Genomic DNA, 20,637 nt, shown 5'->3' on the forward strand with positions numbered 1-20,637 from the left:
ACAAAATTTAAAGCAAGACTTCATCATGTTCTCCAATAGTTTTGCATAAAGAATTAGCTCTTCTCGTGTAAGGAGATTGGTGATTCTGGCGCCCCAATGCAAACATTATAGTGATCCTGATTCCCCCTGTTAAAAGGGAACAGTGATCATGATTTGCCCTGATTCCTTTGTGCAAAGGAGACAGTAAGTGGAAACCTATAAGAGTCTGAGTGATTCGGCTATGGTGAGATGTGTGGTAGAATTAGGCAATAAGTCCAGTGAGGCCAACCTCAATGTTAGGACCATTTCACTTCACCTTTAATAGTTTTGACAAGAGGCATGGCAAGTTTCTCACTTGGCAACAGCATTTTACCCTATAAGGGAGATTATTCTAGTTAAATGCCTTGTTGACGGACGAACTTACTTTATTAATGTTCAGCCTTCAATCATATCAAACTGTGCAACCAAGCTAGATGTCAAGAAAACCTGTCTTAGAAATTGGAGCAGATACCTGGTTGATTCAGCTGGCCGCTTGCTCCAAATGACTTCCACATTGCATTCAATCAAACTGCATTTCACAGCATGATTCATGAAAATTGACAGCCACCCACTAATACTGGCATCATAACCATCATGATACCTCTCCAACAAGCTTGCAGAGCCATTTAGGAAGTACAGACTTGCACTGCAGGGCACAATTCTGCAAGGATACTTTGCATAATAAAAACAGGCATCCAGTTCAAGGTTTTGACCAGACTGTATCTCAGAGATTGTTTGCCTGCTCTCTTCACAAGTGCTTACTTAGCACCCATCTGCATGCTCACAGCATCTATGCCTTGCCATGCCATGTCTGTCAACATGTTGGCAATTCAGCCAGAACCAAAGGCTGTCACTATTATTGCATTGAACTGCTCTTTAGCTCAGACTAGCTGCTTCTCATGCATGTCGGGATCTTTCCTGGGAGTAGGGGCCATCTTGCTGCATGGTACACCGAGGCATCAATCTAACATTCACAAGCATGTGCCAACTGCCTGCATGTGTATTCAATCAAATCACCATGTTGGAAACTGGTAGGGGCAAGTTTTCAGTCCATTCAAGGCAGGGTGCTTTCAGTCACAGACATAATCCAAGGGCTTCATATGGTCAGTCATCTGCTTGGAGCACTCTCAGTCAGTGGATCTATCCAAGTGCAGTCCAGGGACTGTTCAATGTTCAGTGCAAATGTAGCAGTCAGTGATTATATTCATGATTAGGGGCTGCTCATTGAAGTGGGTCTGAGGTCTAGGGCAAAAGTAGTCCTAGGGGATCCTTCTGCTGATCTTTCAAGAGGATTCCAGGGACCTGTTGGGTCATCAGAGGGATGACTAAAGGCGGAGGGAGGTCATGACTGGGGCCAGCGCGGAACCAGTGGTATCTGTAGAGGTAAGATGAGAACAGCCAATGGGGTGTAAACCCAAAGAGTATGGTGAGAATGCAGAACCACATGGGAGAGCACAGTAGACTGCAGGAAGAGGAGTAGTGGCAGTGACCATGAAAACTTATTGAGATAATGCTGATCACTAAACCCTGTTCCCAGCAATGCAAAACTGTGCGGGGAGCATGAAAAGCAAAAGACAAAAAGTGCACATTTTTGCTACTACAGTTGTATGTCAAAAATACCTCACAAATCCTAACTTTTAATTGATCTTGTGTAATTTCGAGCTATTTTTCTTTATCTTGCAGACATTGATGAATGTGTAGGATTACAAAATCCTTGTGGTGAAGGCCATTCCTGCATCAATTCTCCTGGCAGTTTTCACTGTGATTGCAAGATTGGATATTATTTCAACAGCATTTCCAGAACATGTGTTGGTAAGTGGAATACATACATAGCCAGCAAAGGCTATTATTCTAAAACGTTACAAATGAAATACAATTTGTCTGGGAGTTCACCTTCTATTCTGAGTTATAGTTTAGAACCACAAGTTGAGATTGAAGACATGCTTAAGTGTCATTGTTACTTGACCTGATTGTCATTAATACTAGACTCAGGAATAATCATTTGTTGCAGGGTTGAATTTTAGAGGATGAAGAAAACCTGATGAGACCATTTCTGTAATCAAACCATAATGTGGCAGTGGGTGGATCTAAGATAGTGATTGAATATAAGAACATAAGAACCAGGAGCAGGAGTAGGCCATCTGACTCTTCGAGCCCACTCCAGTATTCAATAAGATCATCAAAGTTTGTGAGAAGATTTGCCGGAGGAAAGCTCACAGAAGCGCTTCACAGGAGGCTCCCAAGCACTGAGGATGTCACCTAGACAGGGGACGAAACGTCTGCAACACAAATTCCCAGCTCGGCGAACAGAACCACGTCAATAAGATCATGGCCAATCATTTTGTGGCCTCAGCTCCATTTACCTGCCCTCTCACCATAACTCTTCATTCCTTTACTGTTCAAAAAGTTATCTATCTTAGCTTTAAAAACATTCAATGCAGGGAATGCAAGGCAGGAACAGAAGGGGATGGATAGTCTATAAAGGAATGGTCATATGGACATGTTAGAATGTGTTCAAAGGTCAAATTTATTAGGGAATATATCTAACTAATTTTTAAGGGGTTCACATACTTATGAAAGAAAGTTTGTACATACCAGATGTTGTGTTCAATCATGCTTAATGATGTTTTGAATTAAATTAAAAACCATGATATCCTTGGCACATTATATCAACATAGGAAGAAAAGCTTATATTTATATGGCACCTTTCAAGATGTATGGACATTTCAATGTGCTTTGAGGACAATGAAGTTCTTTTATGCTGTGTAATTATTTTTGAAATGTATGAAATGTGCATACTGAGATACCATAAAGAGGACTGTGACAACAAGAAGATAATGTTTACGTTGAGGTTTATTGAGGGATGAATATTGCCAAGGATACTGGGGAGAGCTCTCCTGATCGATTTTGAGCTATGTAATGAGACATTGTTGAGAGTGGCAACAGGGCATGAGTTTATCGCCTCATCCAAAGACAGCTCCTGATAGCCCACTCCTTCAGTACTGCATTGGAATGTAAGCTCACAACCATCTGACTCAGAGGTCACAAAGAGAAAATCTTTTGCCAAAATCATTTTTCTGAGGTACTCCACCTTTAAATATTTCTCCACATTGGTGATGTTCAATTCATACTCCAGTGTACCAAGTGGATTAGTGATTGCAACATGAACCTGCAGGATTGATAGGGTGCAAGTCACAGCTAAAGCACTTACCCATACTTATGTGCACCAATGTGGTTCTTATTGATGATACATTTGACCGGGGTGAAGTTTCTTAGAGAGGAGTTGGAAAGAACATAATGAAATGAAAAGGATAAGGAAAAGTGTTTGGAAGAATCATTGCTCTGTTATATCTTATGTGACAACGTTACATTGTCCATCCAAGTACGTTTTCTCTTTCTGTTTGGGCAATCTTTTTCTTGGTTACAGGAGACCTTGAAATGTTTGCATCATTTATATTCATAAACAAATCAAATGAAATGTTTTTAAAAGCCTTTTTCAACAATATAGTTTCCCTTTAAGCTTATGTGGCTTAAGGGAGTCACAATGTTGAATACTGATTCCAATATAGCTATGATCGAGATCTTGTTTAGGTGCTGTCCAAGGTGATGAATCTTGTAACTTAATTTTGAAAGCTGCATTACCCCAATTCTGGATCTCCAATGAGCTTTCATCAAGAAATGGTTCCCTCCCCAAACTGTGAGCTTGCCTCTCCTGGAATTATTACTGAGACACTGGTGGAGTTGCTTGTGAGATAGCAGCTTGCTAACTAATGGTGTTAATGTCAGCAGGCAGTGGGGCTTCTTCAACTGTATTTGCTTCTTTAACTGTATTTGCTTCTTTAACTGTATTTGTTTCTCAAATAATAATTTCAGTATAGCTTTCTTGTGATTTACCTCCATGATTATGGGAAGATTTTATAAACAGTTGCTGTTCATTTCAGTTTCATGGAGCTATTGTTCCCTTCTTCCTAAATTTTGTACTTCTTTTTCTCTCAGATGAAAATGAATGCAGGCGTTATCCTGGACGCCTCTGTGCCCACAATTGTGAGAACACTCCAGGTTCCTACTACTGCAGCTGCAGCAAAGGCTTTAAACTCTCAGCTGATGCAAGAAACTGTGAAGGTATTCTACTGCTTAATAACTTACCAGCTGATCATTAAAAATATAACATTTTCTTATTTAACAGCACCTCATGTGATCCAAAAAATGCTTCTCTACCTTTAGCAGTATAAACTAAGATTTCAGATACTTCCAAAATCATTTTATCATAGTAAGAACTAAGCATCATATGGATCACAATTTTCATTATAGTGGGAATCTACAATTCCAAATGCCACTTTTCAATAACAAGGACATTTTCTTTTCTCCATTCATGGGAGTCTGAGCATTACTGGCAAGGCCATTGTTTATTGCCCATTCCTATTTGCCCTTGATAAGGTTTGAGCTACCTGCTTGAACCACTGCAGGTCATGTGGTGTAGGTAAGCCCACAGTATTTTATTTCTGTAGCAATTTGATACAACTGAGTAGCTCTCAGAGAGACATTGAAGTGTCATTTAGGTGAGAATGAGAAAGGATTTGTTTGAAAAGCATTAGTGAGCCATCTTTTTGTTATGATAGTTTTGTGATCATCATTACTTCTTCCTATTTCACATTTATGAATTCAAACTCCAACAGCTGCTGTGGTTAGTCCAGTAAGGTTATGACTATGTTAATCATTTCCTATTCTGGCATTTCCTAGACAGTATCTCTTTATCACCAGAACAAGTTGACATTTCTCTTGCAAAAGAAGGGCTGTCTTACTCTTATTCCTCACCAATTGCTGTCCTGGTTAATGGATGGACACATACACAGATCCAGTTTAAGGCACATAGGTATTATCACTGACACGAGATGTGCACACATAGAAGCCATGCCAACCTTGTGGGAGTTTTTTGTGACATTTAACTTGCTCCATATTTCTGACAAGAGATGAAAATAAACCTAATGCTCTTTTTAATCCTTTGTTTTGTGCTTTTAGATGTAAATGAATGTGAGCACAATCCCTGCAGTCAGGAATGTGCGAATGTCTATGGCTCATACCAGTGTTACTGCCGCCGTGGTTACCAGCTCAGTGATGCAGATGGCATAACATGTGAAGGTAAGGTAGATGATGATAATACTGTCTGAACTTCACTAATTAGCCTGGTGTATCACGTAGAAAAATTCACAAAGATCCATAGGTATTATCATTCAAGATGCTTATAGCCAGTAGAAAGTCAGCGTAAAATGGATCCTATTTTAAATCTCAAATGTTAAATGACAACATGCCAAATTGGTGTACAGCACTGTTCTACTAATATCCTTAGATATTTGTTATACCCCTCATCTCCAGGTTACCCTGTGCAGTATTTTCTAGCTCCGCAACCTAAGACATTGTTGATGTTATGTCGACTTTGTGAGATGTTTGAAACTTCATTTTTTTCATTCGTGATTGAACTATTAGAAGGTCAGCTTCTTGCTTCCCTGTAGTGGTCCAGTTTTCATTACAAAGTGGTATTTCCTCATCATGCTGTGATTGCAGTTGCTGTCAGTGCATGTCCTTGGTAGAAGAACGAAAGATGTCCAAACAGTTCTTAACAAGAGTCATATTAAACTCATATTAGACTCAAAAGGTTAATTCTGTTTTGCTCCCTACAGATGCTGCCAGACCTGCTGAGTTTCACCAGCATTTTCTGCATTTTTTCTACCACTCATGCTGCTCATTTAGGGGAGGCAGTTGACTTACACTTCCTGTACTCTTGAATATAGGAATTACATGTTGATAAAGTATCAGCTGTCTCTTTTGGGGAGAGTTGTCCCTTGTTGTGGAAGGTGGCAAAGAAGTAAAATTATCCACATATTTCACAGGACCCATAAGACCATAAGGCATCAGAGCAGAAATTAGGCCATTTAGCCAATCGAGTCTACTCCACCATTCAATCATGATAAGTTTCTCAACGCCATTCTCCTGCTTTCTCCCTGTAACCTTTGATCTCCTTGACAATCAAGAATCTATCTATCTCAGTCTTAAACATACTCAATGCCTGGTCTCCACAGCCTTCTGTGGCAATGAATTCCATAGATTCACCACTCTCTGGCTGAAGAAATTTCTCCTTATCTCCTTTCTAAAAGGTCTTCCCTTTACTCTAAAGCTGTGTCCTCGGATCCTAGTCTTTCCTAGTCTTCCCAACATCCACTCTGTCTAGGCCATTCAGTATTCTGTAAGTTTCAATTAGATCCTCCCTCATCCTGTGAAACTCCATCGAGTATAGACCCAGAGTCCTCAAACGTTCCTCATTTGTTAAGCTTTTCATTCGTTGGGACCATTCATGTGAACCTCCTCTGAATATGCTCCAGGGTCTATCTATACGTCATTCTTGAGATAGAGTCATAGAGTCCTACAGCATAGAGACAGGCCCTTTGGCTCAAACTCTTCATGCTGACCAAAATGTCCATCTCCCTGCACTTGGCCCATATCCTTCTCATCCTTTTCTATTCATGTATTTGTCCAAATGCCTTTTAAATGTTGTTAATGTACTGCCTCAACCACTTCTGCTGGCATCTCATTCCATGTGCTTACCACCCTCTGTGTAAAAACGTAGCCCCTCAGGTTCCTTTTACTCTTTCCCCTCTAACCTTAAACTGATGCCCTCTAGTCCTCAATTCCCCAACTGTGGGAAAAAGACTGAGTGCATTCACCCTATCCATGCCCCTCATGATCTTATACACCTCTATAAGGTCCCCCCTCTGTCTCCTACACTCTAAGGGTAAAAGTCCTAGCTTGTCCAACCTCTGAGTCCAGGCAACATCCTTGTAAGTTTCTTCTGCACTCTTCCCAGTTTTATAACATCTTTTCTATAACAAGGCAACCAAAACTGAACACAATATTCCAAGTATGGTCTCACCAACATCCCATATAACTGCAACATAACTTCCCAACTTTTATACTCAATGCCCTTACTGATGAAGGCCAGTGTACCAAAAGCTTTCTTCACTGCCCTGTCCACCCGTGACTCCTCTTTCAGAGAACTGTGTACCTGAACTCCAAGATCCCTCTGTTCCACTACACTCCTTAAGGCCCTACCATTCACCATGAAACTCCTACCTTGATTTGACTTTCTAAAATGCAAGACTTCACACTTATCTATATTAAACTCCATTTGCCATTTCTCGGCCAACTTCCCCAGCTGATCAAGGTCCTGCTGCAATTTCTGGTAACCTTCCTCACTGTCCAAGATACTGCGTGTTTTAGTGTCATCAGCAAGCTTATTAATCATGCCTTGTACATTTTCATCCAAATCATTGATATAGATAACAAATAGCAATGGGCCCAGCACCGACCCCTGAGGTACTCCACTAGTCACAGGCCTCCAGTCCAACAAGCATGCTTCCACTATTACCCTCTGCTTCCACAATCAAGAGAATTGTGTATCCAATTTGCCAGCTCGGCCCTGGATTCCATCTGATCTAACCTTCCAGAGCAGCCTACCATGTGGAACCTTATCAAAGACCTTACTGAAATGCCCTGCCCTTGTCAACCTTCCTGGTCACTTCGTCAAAGAACTTTAACTAATTTGTTCGGCATGATCTCCCACTCACAAAGCTATGCTGACTACTCCTAATCAAATACTACCTTTGCAAATACATGTATATGTTATCTCTCAGGATCTTCTCAAGTAACTTATGTGCCACAGATGTTAAGCTTACTGGTTTATAGTTCCCAAGCTTTTCTTTACAGCCCTTCTTGAATAAAGGCATGACATCCACTACCCTCCAGTCTTCCAAGATCTCATGCGTGGCTAACGATTATGCAAAAATATCAGCCCCTGCAATTCTTTTCTCTAACTTCTTGCAGTGTTCTTGGATATATCTGGTCAGGACCAGGAGATTTATCAACCTTCATACATTCTAATACATCCAACACCTCCTCTACTGTGATATGGACCGTCCTCAAGATATCACCACCAAACCTTCCCAAGTTCTCAAGTCTTCATGTCTTTCTTCATGGTAAACACAGAGGAGAATTATTCATTGAGAACAAAGAAGAACAAAGAAAATTTACACCCCAGGAACAGGCCCTTCAGCCCTCCAAGTTTGAACCGATCCAAATCCACTGTCTAAAACTGTCGCCCGATTCCTAAGTATCTGTATCCCTCTGTTCCCCGCCTACTCATGCATCTGTCCAGATGCATCTTAAGTGAATCTACCTCACTCATCTCCTGCGGTTCTCCACATACTTGTCCATTCTGGTCCTTGAGGGACCCTATTCTTTCTCTAGTTATTATTTTTCCTTTAATATGCTTAAAGTACCTCTTTGGATTCACTCTAATCTTCTTAGCCAAAGCTATCTCATGCGCTGTTTTCACCTTGCTGATATCCTTCTTCAGTAAACTCTCTGTATTCCCTGTATACCTCCAGGGATTCCTTTGATCCCAGCTGTCTGTACTTGAGCCACGTCTCCTTCTTTTTTCTGGTCAAAGTCTTAATGTCTCTTGTTATCCAGGGGTTCCCTATTCCTGTCAATCTTGCCCTTCACCCTCATAGAAACATATAGACCTTGAACTCTAGCTATCTCACTTTTAAAGGCCTCCCACTTACCAGAGGTCCCTTTATCTGCAAACAAACTACTCCAATCAACCGCTGCAAGCTCCTGTCTAATTACATCAAAATTCATCCTGGTCCAAATTTAGAACTTGAACCTGTGGACCAGGTGTTTCCAACCTTTTGTGGCTTGGATCATGAGACTGGCTCCAGTTTTCACCTGCAGAACTGGTGTGCCTCTGATCTTCATTTTCTCTTGCACTGGTTCTGTGGCTCTGATCACCATTGATACTATGTAGCAGATCTGCATCCTCACTGGTGAAGACTATCAGTTTTATGAAACAAAACTATATACAAGGTATAGTTGTGAGAACATATTCTGGACTCCTACACACTTGGGCTCCAGTTCCATGTGATCTGTGGCCAAAGTGAGGTAGCTCCTTTCATGTATCCTCAGAAGCTATACTAAGAGTAAAGTAACGGTTGGCCATTTACTCCACGAACCTTAGCCATATTCCTATGCTGTTACTTATCTAGAGTGGCATGTTGGCTCAGTGGTTAGCACTACTGCCTGACAGCACCAGAGACTTGTGTTCGATTCCACCCTTCGGTGACTGTTTGTGTGGAGTTTGCATATTCTCTCTGTGTCTGCATGGGTTTCTTCCAGGTGCTCCAGTTTCCTCCCACAGTCCAAAGATGTGCAGGTTAGATGGATTGGCCATGCTAAATTGTCTGTAGTGTACTAACTATGTGGATTAGTCATGGTAATTGTGGGTTATGGGGTTAAAGTGGAGAGGATGGGGGGGATGGGCCTGGATAGGATGCCCTTTGGAGGGTCGGTGTGAACTCAATGGGCAGATTGGCCTCTTCTCCCATGTAGGGATTCTATGATTAATCCTTCAATACCATACTACAAGTATGTGACAAGATATTCAACTATAGAGGAAGTCACAGGTAAGTACTGGTTTCTCACTGCTTTCACTGCTTCTCTTCCTCTCCTTTATCACAGTAATATTCAGGTCAATTATAAGAGGCCAGGTGAGATACAGCATTAGATTGAAGATTAAACTCTGTAGTATGGCTTAGTATCACATCACAAGATGTATTTTCTTTTGTATTACTCTCTGAACCAATCAGCATTTGTTGGAGCCTGTATTTGGAGATGGTTGACCTCTCCTGATGCTCACTCTCCAGGGAACCTTGTAACACATTTGCTCTTATTACATTTTTCTTTGACTGTACACAATGGTTGTTGTTCTTATTGCCAGCCAAAACAAAGACAGTCACCTTACATTCACTCTCTCAAAGTCTGACTTTGAACAAATCAGAATTCTCACTCTACATCTACCAGATTAAGCCAATTACTTGATTTGAACAAAGAGGTCCAGAGCCTGTCTCCATCTATTTTGTACTAGAGCTCTCAAACTTGACTATGAAATCATACAAACTCAATTTTCCTCTTACGCTGCAGTATAGCAGCTGCAATAAAATTGTAATGGAAGTTCTCTCCTGAATAGTCTGGAAGGACCAATCGTTAACTCTACTGTATGGCATGAAGCTGAACTATATAGTTTCTTGGTATTATCCCTTCCTGAGGTGAGTGATCTGATCTCAGCTAAGTGTTCAGTGTCATAACTGGGTTGGAGAGGAGGTAAAGCAGCTAAGTTCACAGTGAGTCATTATATAATGTTTTCTGTTGTGATAGAAAAGGGATTAAACTTTTCACTATGGAGAGAAAAACTCATGACTACCCCCATTGATGTACATAAAGCAAGTGCAGTAGAACATAAACTTACATTTGTAAAGTTTGCACAAGTAAATTGAAAACAGATCATGAAAAAACATCTTTGCTTGAAAAGTTAAGATTAAAGTTTGAAATAATCAACCAGAATTGGTTGTGGAATTGAATATCTGGGCAGTTCAAAATGTTGTTGAATACTGGACTAGGAGTAAAAATGTTGGAGGAAGGAATTGATGGGCCAGCTGGTTTTGTTTCCATTGAAAAATTTGATTTTGATTAACCAGATATATTGCTCCCATTGCTCAGCCATATTCTAATACTGAAAGCCTAGGTCACTCAGCAAAGCTACTAGAGGATGGATGATAACCAAGCAATCACATTTTAGAAGTATAAATTCACTTATTCAGAAGGGGGCTGAAAAATGCAAAGAATAAAAAGAAAACAGACTAAATTCTGTTCACACTAATTCAGAGTGTCTCTAGACCAATTGGCTAAGTCCCTTTGACATATCTCAATAGACTTATTACCAGCTCCTCTTTTATATCACTTGTGACATTCTGTGTCAATTGACTATTTCAAACTCTGTATTTCTTTTCATCTGGTTGTAGACATTGATGAATGTGCGCTACCTGCTGGAGGCAACATTTGCTCCTATCGCTGTGTCAATACTCCTGGCAGCTTCCAGTGTGCTTGTCCAGTGGCTGGTTACACACTTGCATCCAATGGACGTAACTGCCAAGGTAGGACATTCCTGCAGAATCTATCAAACTATTGAATTCACTATTATCATTACTGCTGGTGTTCCTTCTAAGTTTGAAAATGTGTTGCTGGAACAGCGCAGCAGGTCAGGCAGCATCCAGGGAACAGGAGAATCGACGTTTCGGGCATAAGCCCTTCTTCAGGAATGAGGAAAGTGTGTCCAGCAGGCTAGGATAAAAGGTAGGGAGGAGGGATTTGGGGGAGGGGCGTCGGAAATGCGATAGGTGGAAAGAGGTCAAGGTGAGGGTGATAGGTCAGACTGGGGTGGGGGCGGAGAGGTCAGGAAGAAGATTGCAGGTTAGGAAGGCGGTGCTGAGTTCGATGGATTTGACTGAGACAAGGTGGGGGGAGGGGAAATGAGGAAACTGGTGAAATCCGAGTTCATCCCTTGTGGTTGTGGTTGGAGGATTCCTAGGCGGAAGATGAGGCGCTCTTCCTCCAACCGTCGTGTTGTTGTGGTCAGGCGATGGAGGAGTCCAAAGACCTGCATATCCTTGGTGGAGTGGGAGGGGGAGTTGAAATGTTGAGCCACAGGGTGGTTGGGTTGGTTGGTCCTTCCAGGAGGACCAGTTCCAAAAACGTACAACCCAGATGGCCTCCTTTTTCAAGGACCGCAATTTCCTCCCCGATGTGGTCGACGATGCCCTCCACCGCATCTCTTCCACTTCCCGCTCCTCCGCCCTTGAGCCCCGCCCCTCCAACCGCCACCAGGACAGAACCCCACTGGTCCTCACCTATCACCCCACCAATCTCCATGTACAGCGCATCATCCGCCGCATTTCCGCCACCTCCAAACGGACCCCACCACCAAGGATATATTTCCCTCCCCTCCCCTATCAGCATTCCGTAAAGACCACTCCCTCCGTGACTCCCTTGTCAGATCCACACCCCCCACCAACCCAACCTCCACTCCCGGCACCTTCCCCTGCAACCGCAGGAGGTGCAAGACTTGCGCCCATACCTCCCCCCTCACCTCCCTCCAAGGCCCCAAAGGAAACTTCCATATCCGCCACAAATTCACCTGCACCTCCACACACATCATCTATTGCATCCTCTGCACCCGATGTGGCCTCCTCTATATTGGGGAGACAGGCCGCCTACTTGCAGAACATTTCAGAGAACACCTCTGGGACACCCGGACCAATCAACCCAACCACCCTGTGGCTCAACACTTCAACTCCCCCTCCCACTCCACCAAGGATACGCAGGTCTTTGGACTCCTCCATCGCCAGACCACAACAACACGATGGTTGGAGGAAGAGCGCCTCATCTTCCGCCTAGGAATCCTCCAACCACAACCACAAGGGATGAACTCGGATTTCACCAGTTTCCTCATTTCCCCTCCCCCCACCTTGTCTCAGTCAAATCCATCGAACTCAGCACCGCCTTCCTAACCTGCAATCTTCTTCCTGACCTCTCCGCCCCCACCCCAGTCTGACCTATCACCCTCACCTTGACCTCTTTCCACCTATCGCATTTCCGACGCCCCTCCCCCAAATCCCTCCTCCCTACCTTTTATCCTAGCCTGCTGGACACACTTTCCTCATTCCTGAAGAAGGGCTTATGCCCGAAACATCGACTCTCCTGTTCCCTGGATGCTGCCTGACCTGCTGCGCTGTTCCAGCAACACATTTTCAGCTCTGATCTCCAGCATCTGCAGACCTCACTTTTTCCTTCTAAGTTTGGCAGCCACACAGCTGTTTGAAGGTTCCGCACACAGTGATCCACACACAGGATTGAGGTTCATAAGGAAGTGTTAGCAATTCTGGAGTGTGAAAATATATAAGACTCCTGGGCCGGATGGGATTTATCCTAGGATTCTCTGGGAAGCTGGGAGGAGATTGCAGAACCATTGACTTTGATTTTTATGTCATCATTGTCTACAGGAATAGTGCCAGAAGACAGGAGAATAGCAAATGTTGTCCCGTTGTTCAAGAAGGGGAGTAGAGATAACCCTGGAAATTATAGACCAGTGAACCTCACTTCGGTTGTGGGTAAAGTGTTGGAAAGGATTATAAGAGATAGGATTATAATCATCTAGAGAGGAATAATTTGATTAGGGATAGTCAACATGGTTTTGTGAGGGGTAGGTCGTGCATCACAATCCTTGTTGAATTCTTTGAGAAGGTGACCAAACAGGTGGATGGTGGTAAAGTGGTTGATGTGGTGTATAGCTCAGTAAAGCATTTGATAAGGCTCCCCATAGTAGGCTATTGTGGAAAATACAGAGGTATAGGATTGAGCGTGATTTTGTGGTTTGGATCAGATATTGGCTAGCTGAAAGAAGACAGAGGGAGGTGGTTGATTTGGAAATGTTCAATCTGGAGTTCAGTTACCAGTGGTATTCTGCAAGGATCTGTTTTGGGGCCATTGCTGTTTGTCATTTTTATAAATGACCTAGATATGGGCATAGAAGGATTGATTAGTAAATTTGCGGATGGCACTAAGGTTGGTGGTATTGTGGACAGTGCCGAAGGATGTTGCAGGTTATAGATAAGCTGCAGAGCTGGGCTGAGAGGTAGCAAACGGAGTTTAATGAGGTTAAGTGTGAGGTAATTCACTTTGGAAGGAGTAACAGGAATACAGGGGAACCTCAACTATCCGAACGATTCGGATGATGGATTATTCAGTTAATTGATTAAATGACTTTCTGCTGGTGCTCGGAGTTTTTAAAGTCGGCTCCCGTTCAGGAGACTGCAGCAGTTTACAGCGAGCCCCTGCCCCACCCAAGACTGCCCCGCCCCCAAACCCCATCCATCACTGCCCCTGCCCCCAAACCCCGCCCAACACTGCCCAACTGTCTCCAACCCCATCCAACACCGCCCCCGCCCCCGCCCCCGCCCCCAACCCCATTCAACACTGCCCCCGCCACTGTACCCAACCCCATCCAACATGGGCGGGAGGTCAGTCATTTAGAGACGGTGCCTATTTAATCACTGTAAACAAAAGACACAATCACTGTTGGAAACACGTCTTTGATGTAATGTTTCTGTTGGGACCTCGAGATCTCCTTCGAATAATCGGATTTTCAGATAATTGGTATTCGATAATTGAGGTTTCTCTGTACACAGTACTGGGCTAATGGTAAGATACTTGGTAGTGTGGATGAGCACAAAGATCTTGGTGTCCATGTGCATAGATCCCTGAAAGTTGACACCCAGGTTGATAGGGTTGTTAAAAAGGCATACGTTGTTTTGGCTTTTATTGATGGAGTTTTGGAACCATGAGGTCATGTTGCAACTGTACAAAACTCTGGTACGGCCACAGTTGGAGTATTATATACAGTTCTGGTCACCGCATTATAGGAAGGATGTAGAAACATTGGAAAGGGTGCAGAGGACATTTACCAGGATGTTGCCTGGTATGGAGGGCAGGTCTTATGAGGAAAGGTTGAGGGACTTGAAGCTATTTTTGATAGAAAGAAGAAGGTTGAGAGGTGACTTAATAGAGGCATATAAGATGGTCAGAGGGTTAGATTGGGTAGATAATGAGAGCCTTTTTCTTTGGATGGTGATGGCTAGCACGAGGGGATATAACTTTAAATTGAAGGGTGATAGATATAGGACAGAGGTCAGAGATAGTCTCTTTACTCAGAGAGTAGTAGGGGCATGGAATGCCCTGCCTTGAACAATAGTAGACTCATCAATTTTAAGGGCAATTAAATGGTCATTGGATAAACATATGGATAATAATGGAATAGTTTAGATTAGATGGGCTTCAGTGCAACATCGAGGGATGAAGGGCCTGTACTGCACTGTAATGTTCTATGTTCTATGATCAGTGTATCAATGAATTGACTTTGAGTTCCAGAAATTGCTACTACACTTGGACATGGGAGATCTGTGCAGTGGAAAAAAATGTAGGAGGAATGTAGACTGCCAATACAATGTGGTACCTTAGAGATTGCAGAGATTTGAGATGCAGCGCTATCTTTGTATCCCAGTTCATAAACCACAAAAAGCTAGTATGCAGATGCAGAAAATAGTTAGGAAAGTTAATAGAATGTTATCATTTATTGTAAGGGAAATTGAATATAAAAATAGGAAGATGATTTTTCAGTTATACAGGGCCATGGTGAGATGGGTACTGTATTAGTCATCTTATTTATAGAAGGACATAAATGCATTGGAAGCAGTTCAAAGAAGATTTACCAGATTATTGACCAATTGCTTCTGAGGAAAGGTAGGACAAGTTAGATTTGTAGTTTTTGGGTTTCAAAGAGTAAGGTGATCAGATTGAAACATATGGGTCTTGACGGGTCTAGATAGGACGCATGTTAAGATGAAGTTTCCTTTCGTGGAAGAATCTATAAATAGGGATCATCATTTAAAAAAAAGGTTGAATTTTTAAAACAGAAATGAGACAAAATATTTTCTCACAAAGCACCATGGGTCTTTGGGATTCTCTTCCTGAACAGGTAGTGAAATCAGAGTAATTGAATATTTTTAAGGTAGAGGCAGATATATATTTTGGTCAGCAAAAGGTATAAAATGTGAATATAGTTTTGGAATTACAATTATATCAACCATGATTTTATTTAATGGCACAGCAGACTAGAGGGGCTGTATACTCCCTGTTTGTATGCTCATATATAACTGGTGTGTGTTACAAATTCCCATGTTTGCCACTGGGTGTTAAACTGGCCAAGTGGATGAATGAATTAAAAATGAGGTGGATCTAACTAGAACAGGCAAACTGCAATGTAAAATGACCACTCAGTAAGTGAATATGAAAATTTACTCAGGCACTTCGACAAATTAAAGCATGACATCCTCTGGCCTGGGCACTTCTGAAGAACTGTGGAATGTAACAATTAGTGTGACCTCCATAACAATCTGCCCCATTGAGCCGTGTGTGTCACACATATCCATGGTAGAAATCACTCCATGTCCTGTCTGCTAAAGTAAAATATGATCATTTCTGGTTGTAGGCAAGGGTTTAGCCACTGACATTTGGACATGGAGCATTTCAAGTACCATTCACGCTACATGATGTTCCATTCCATAGAACTCCATTTCTGAGCACTTCAGATGGTCAATCCTTCAGAAAATCTGTTGATAGTTGCAGTGGTGTTGCAGATGTAAAAAAAATTAAAACGATTGGCACAAAGATTCATGAAGCTCGAAGTGAGAAAAGTAAGTTGATATTCAATCCAGAATTATCTGTAGGCTGATCAAGGAAAATTGCTTATGACTATTTATTTGCTTTTCTCAGTGCCAAGCAATCCTGAATAGCCATTTATAATGGACATTAATTTCACTTGGTGTTGAAACAGCATTAGTAGGAAGCATCAGAATGGCAACTTGCATTGTTTAAATGTAATAAACAGTCTGAATCCTGTAAGTGGGATCTTTCTTTACCCACATAAAGCTTCCTAAAAAATAAGCATCATACACAAATGAACAGAGACTTTTATTATCCTTAATGACTCAGGCATTAGTGTGTAAGTGACATTAAGTAGATGAAAATTAGCACCATGTTGTTGCTAAGACCATACACAGCCAAAATTGTGTGATGTGTCATTGGACCAATTATTCTACAAAGAATAATTGTTGTTGTTTGTGGCATGAAGCATCGCCATCAGGGACTATAGAGAAAGTAGTAGCAGTTACTTCACAATAAATGCTAAATGTGTGCATTATTTCTTTTGTTGTCATTTGTTTTGAGTCAATGGGATAGTTTTTTTTAAAAACATTTAAATTCCAAATGAAACTGGGTTTAGAAAAACAAAATTGTTTGGTTATTTGAAGTAACTGGAAACCTTCTTTCAGCAAAATTCTTCTATTTCTTTTCTGCCGGAGATCTGAGCATTCTGTCACTTCTTTAAGGTGCTCCTGCCTCTATCAGTTTCTCACCAAACAGCAAGATACTAAAGTGGAGGGCTTCTCACCTGTCAGTGTGGAAAGCTTGGCAACTCAAGCCTTTCTATAAAGCTGCACAATGATGTTTCCTGACAGATGGGAGGATTTCTCTTGCAACTCTCCTAAAAGGTATACATTACATCCAAAGATGTACTTTGAAGTTGGCCACTATTGTAAAGTAGGAAATGAAGCAGCCAATTCCTGTACAGCAAGGTCCCACAAAACCACTGATAATGAGCAGATAATCAATTTTAGTCATATTTGTTGAATGATAAATATTTTCCAGAGTATTAGGGAGAATACCCTTTCTTCAAAATTACATAGAATGTACAACACAAAAATAGCCTATTAAGTCAAACTGCTCCAGTTTGGAGCAGAGATTAGTGTTTATTCTATGCATAAGCTTCCTTCCACATTTCTTTATCTAACTCTGTTAGCTTAGTCTCCTATTCCTTTCTTCCTTGTATGTTTATCCAGCTTCAATTTTTTAAAAAGTATTTTCATGCTAATAGTTTCAGCCACTCATTATGGTACTGAGTTCCACATTCTAATTGCTCTCTGTATGAAGAATTTTCTTCTGAATTCTCTATTAGCTTTAATATTGACTATCTTTGTTTTTGGACTCTAATTTCGGCCACAAATAGACAAGTTCAATCATTCTTCATGGTTATTATAACTTTTCAATTCTAGTGGCTATTTCATCTATGTCCTCCCTTCAATACTGTACTGGGGAGTTATCCCAAATCTGGTACTCAAAGCTCTGGCAAGGAAATTTGGAGGTGAAAGTACAATCACATAATCACGGTTAACTTCTCCCTAAATCTCAACTTTTTGACTAAGATTTGACAACCTTTTGTTACTGCTCCACAAAGGCTTGGTATTAATTTCTTCCTAAAGTTGTTGTAAGGTATAAATGTACCTTATTGATCATGGTAGCTATCAAATTTCAGTTCATCAAAGAAGAACTCACGCTCTGATATTCTTGTGCATCTTTTCATCAGAAAACTTGTAACTATTTTATGTAGTCCTTCGGTAACTGATCTAGTGTTATTTAAATTATCTTCTGCAGCTTGTATCCTTACTTAATGATAAGGTTAGGGAAAGACAATGAGACAAAATTAACTTAAAATTGATCCTTGCAAAAGGTCTTGCCTTCAGTCTCAAACACATATTCCACTCCCTAACCATGGGTTTCATTCAACTTCCCAATCATTATCTCTGTTTAAACCAGTCCATTTGTTTTGTCAATCTATTTAACCCTGAGGTGAGCTTCTGAAAGGTTGGTATTGTTGGCTTGGTCAACATTTATTGCCCATCCCTAATTGCACAGAGTGCAGATAACAGTCAGCTACATTGCTAAGGATTTGGAGTCACACATAGGTCAGACCAGGTAAGGGTGGCAGATTCCCTTCCCTAAAGATCTTTAGTGAACAAGATAGGATTGGTCGCCATCAGACTAACTTCTAATTCCAGATTTTATTATGTTTATATTTAACCATGTGCATTGTTGGGATCCAAACCTATGCCCCAGAAATGACCCTAAACAGAATAAGACAAAAAAGGGTGCTTATTCACCTGATTAAGGCTTCAGACACCAGAAAACAGGAAGACCTGTAGAAAGTTCTGTCAAGTTTGACTGCCATGAACAGATGATCAATATATTTGCTCATTTTATGAAGGTATGATGGGCAGCATGATACAAAATGATAAATCATTGGATGCCTTTCCTGTCACCAATGACACCAAGCAAGGCGATGTGTTGTTTCCAGCTCTGATTGCTATAAACTTCTTGGGCCTGCTTCAGTACCCACTCAAAGATCTTATCACATGAGTGCAGCAATTCTGCAAAGACTCAAGGCTTGTACAAAGGTTACTGAACAGCTGCTGAATGAACTCTATCTTACGGGTGACTGCACTATTATAGCACTCACTCCAGAGGTCATCCAGAAGCTTGGTGATGGCTTTGCCCAGGCCTCAGGGCAGTTACACTGAGGATGACAGATACTAATTACCCACCTCTGGCTGCATACTCCAAGATCCTACAGCTACTATCCCAACAAGACACCACTCCATTCAGGACAGAAGTACTGCTATCTTTGGAGTATACTCTCTATAACATTACACTGAATAAAGAAATCAATCATCTCTTAGCAAAAACAAGCTCAGTGTTTGGCCGGCTCATTCAGACTTTGGAAAGAACATAGAAGTGTCTCAGAATAAAGACGAAACTCCATCATGCAATGCATGGTTCTTAAATCATTTTGTTATGGGTGTGAGAGTTCGACAAATTACCAACATCATATAAAGCAGCTAGAAACATTCCATCATTATTATCTGTGATTTTATTTGCAACATCAGAAAACAGGACAAAACTCCCAGCGTCATGGTTCTTGTAAAGTGCTGCATACCTAGGATCATAAGAGCTCAGCTTTGCTGGGTTGATCATGCAGTGCTTATGCAGGATTTCAATTCAGAAGAATATCCAAATCTTAGTTATAAAGACAAACTGAAAACTGACCTCAGAGCTATCAATCTAGGTCACAGCTCAAGGAACAAAACAACCTCGGACAGACCAAATGGAGAAGACTCTGCCATCAAGTGATTTTTGACATTTGAGAAGAATAGTCATTTGCCTTCAAGACAATTGAGCATGTCACAAAAACAATGCCTCCATCCAACATTGATTTCATATGTAGTATTTGAAATTGCTTATACAAATCAAGATCTAATGCCTAATGTCACACTTGAGTTGACAATAACATAGACTGGTCTTTTTAATGCTGATAAGTCATCTCTCAAAGTGATGGGAGAATCTTTAATCTCCTTCAGAACATTACATTCCTTCAATTCTTGCCTCTCTTTATCTTTCACCACAGTAATAGTGACACTACCTTAACCATCTCTTCTGCATCTCAATTGATATGAAAGTATTTCCTCAAATCGTAGGTTACATTCTTTGTGGCTCTTAATAAATTCCAATTTAGCTAAGACATTCTTTTTAGAATGCTTTCTTTTTTATTTGTATCCAGTTATAACATCATAACACCCCACCCTAATTTCCCCGTGTACATGTGCTCTCACCCTTAGTTGACTTCAGTCTCAGCTGGTAGTTTGGCATGGCATAGACCAAAGATGGGCCCATGACCACTCTCATTATGGTGGTGCAATCAGATAAAAGATGAATTTACTGCCATCCCAGTAAATTGGAAATCTACTCCAAATTGGAAATTCAACTTTCAATCTGAAATATTTGGATAGGTCTCGATTCCAACACACAAGTGCTATAACCAGGCCTCCCTGCTGCTGGTCCACTCCCCAGCAGCCCCCAATTCCTTTGCTCCATGTAGTTTTACTTCATAATTGATAATAACAGCAACAGTAAAGATATTTATTGTGCAAAAGTAATTCAATGTAGTCAGGAATTGTCTCTAAATTGGGTCTTCACCAAATTGAACCGATCTGCAATTTGATTGGTCCATCAAATTCCATGTCATAAACATTTTAAAGTGATTCTTATTTGTCAATGCATTTCAAATCTTTGAATCTCCTGTTTTAAAAGCACAGGTGTCCTGTGAATAAAATAGCTTGCATTTGATATACTACAGCAAAAGAATGCAGTAGTAAATAAAGTTGTGTTCCAAATGAAGTTGATATGCTTAAAGACTTGATATTTTTGTTTCAAACTAGGTGTAAACCT

General features: G+C 41.2%; 1 protein-coding gene across 2 annotated transcripts in view; it reads left to right on the forward strand.

Annotated features, from left to right (window-relative positions):
• Positions 1 to 20,637, forward strand: part of fbln1 (fibulin 1) — a 177,559-nt gene that overhangs the window by 84,193 nt on the left and 72,729 nt on the right. For both annotated transcript variants that reach the window (XM_043709279.2, XM_043709278.2), the window contains exons 10-13: positions 1,702 to 1,830; positions 4,015 to 4,140; positions 5,038 to 5,157; positions 10,929 to 11,060. In XM_043709279.2, coding sequence (XP_043565214.1) covers positions 1,702 to 1,830; positions 4,015 to 4,140; positions 5,038 to 5,157; positions 10,929 to 11,060 — 507 coding nt within the window. The remainder of the gene's footprint in view (positions 1 to 1,701; positions 1,831 to 4,014; positions 4,141 to 5,037; positions 5,158 to 10,928; positions 11,061 to 20,637) is intronic.

The sequence above is a fragment of the Chiloscyllium plagiosum genome, unplaced genomic scaffold (assembly GCF_037043375.1).
Source record: "Chiloscyllium plagiosum isolate Xiang-an unplaced genomic scaffold, Cpla_swu_hap1 HiC_scaffold_19, whole genome shotgun sequence".
Taxonomy (NCBI): domain Eukaryota; kingdom Metazoa; phylum Chordata; class Chondrichthyes; order Orectolobiformes; family Hemiscylliidae; genus Chiloscyllium; species Chiloscyllium plagiosum.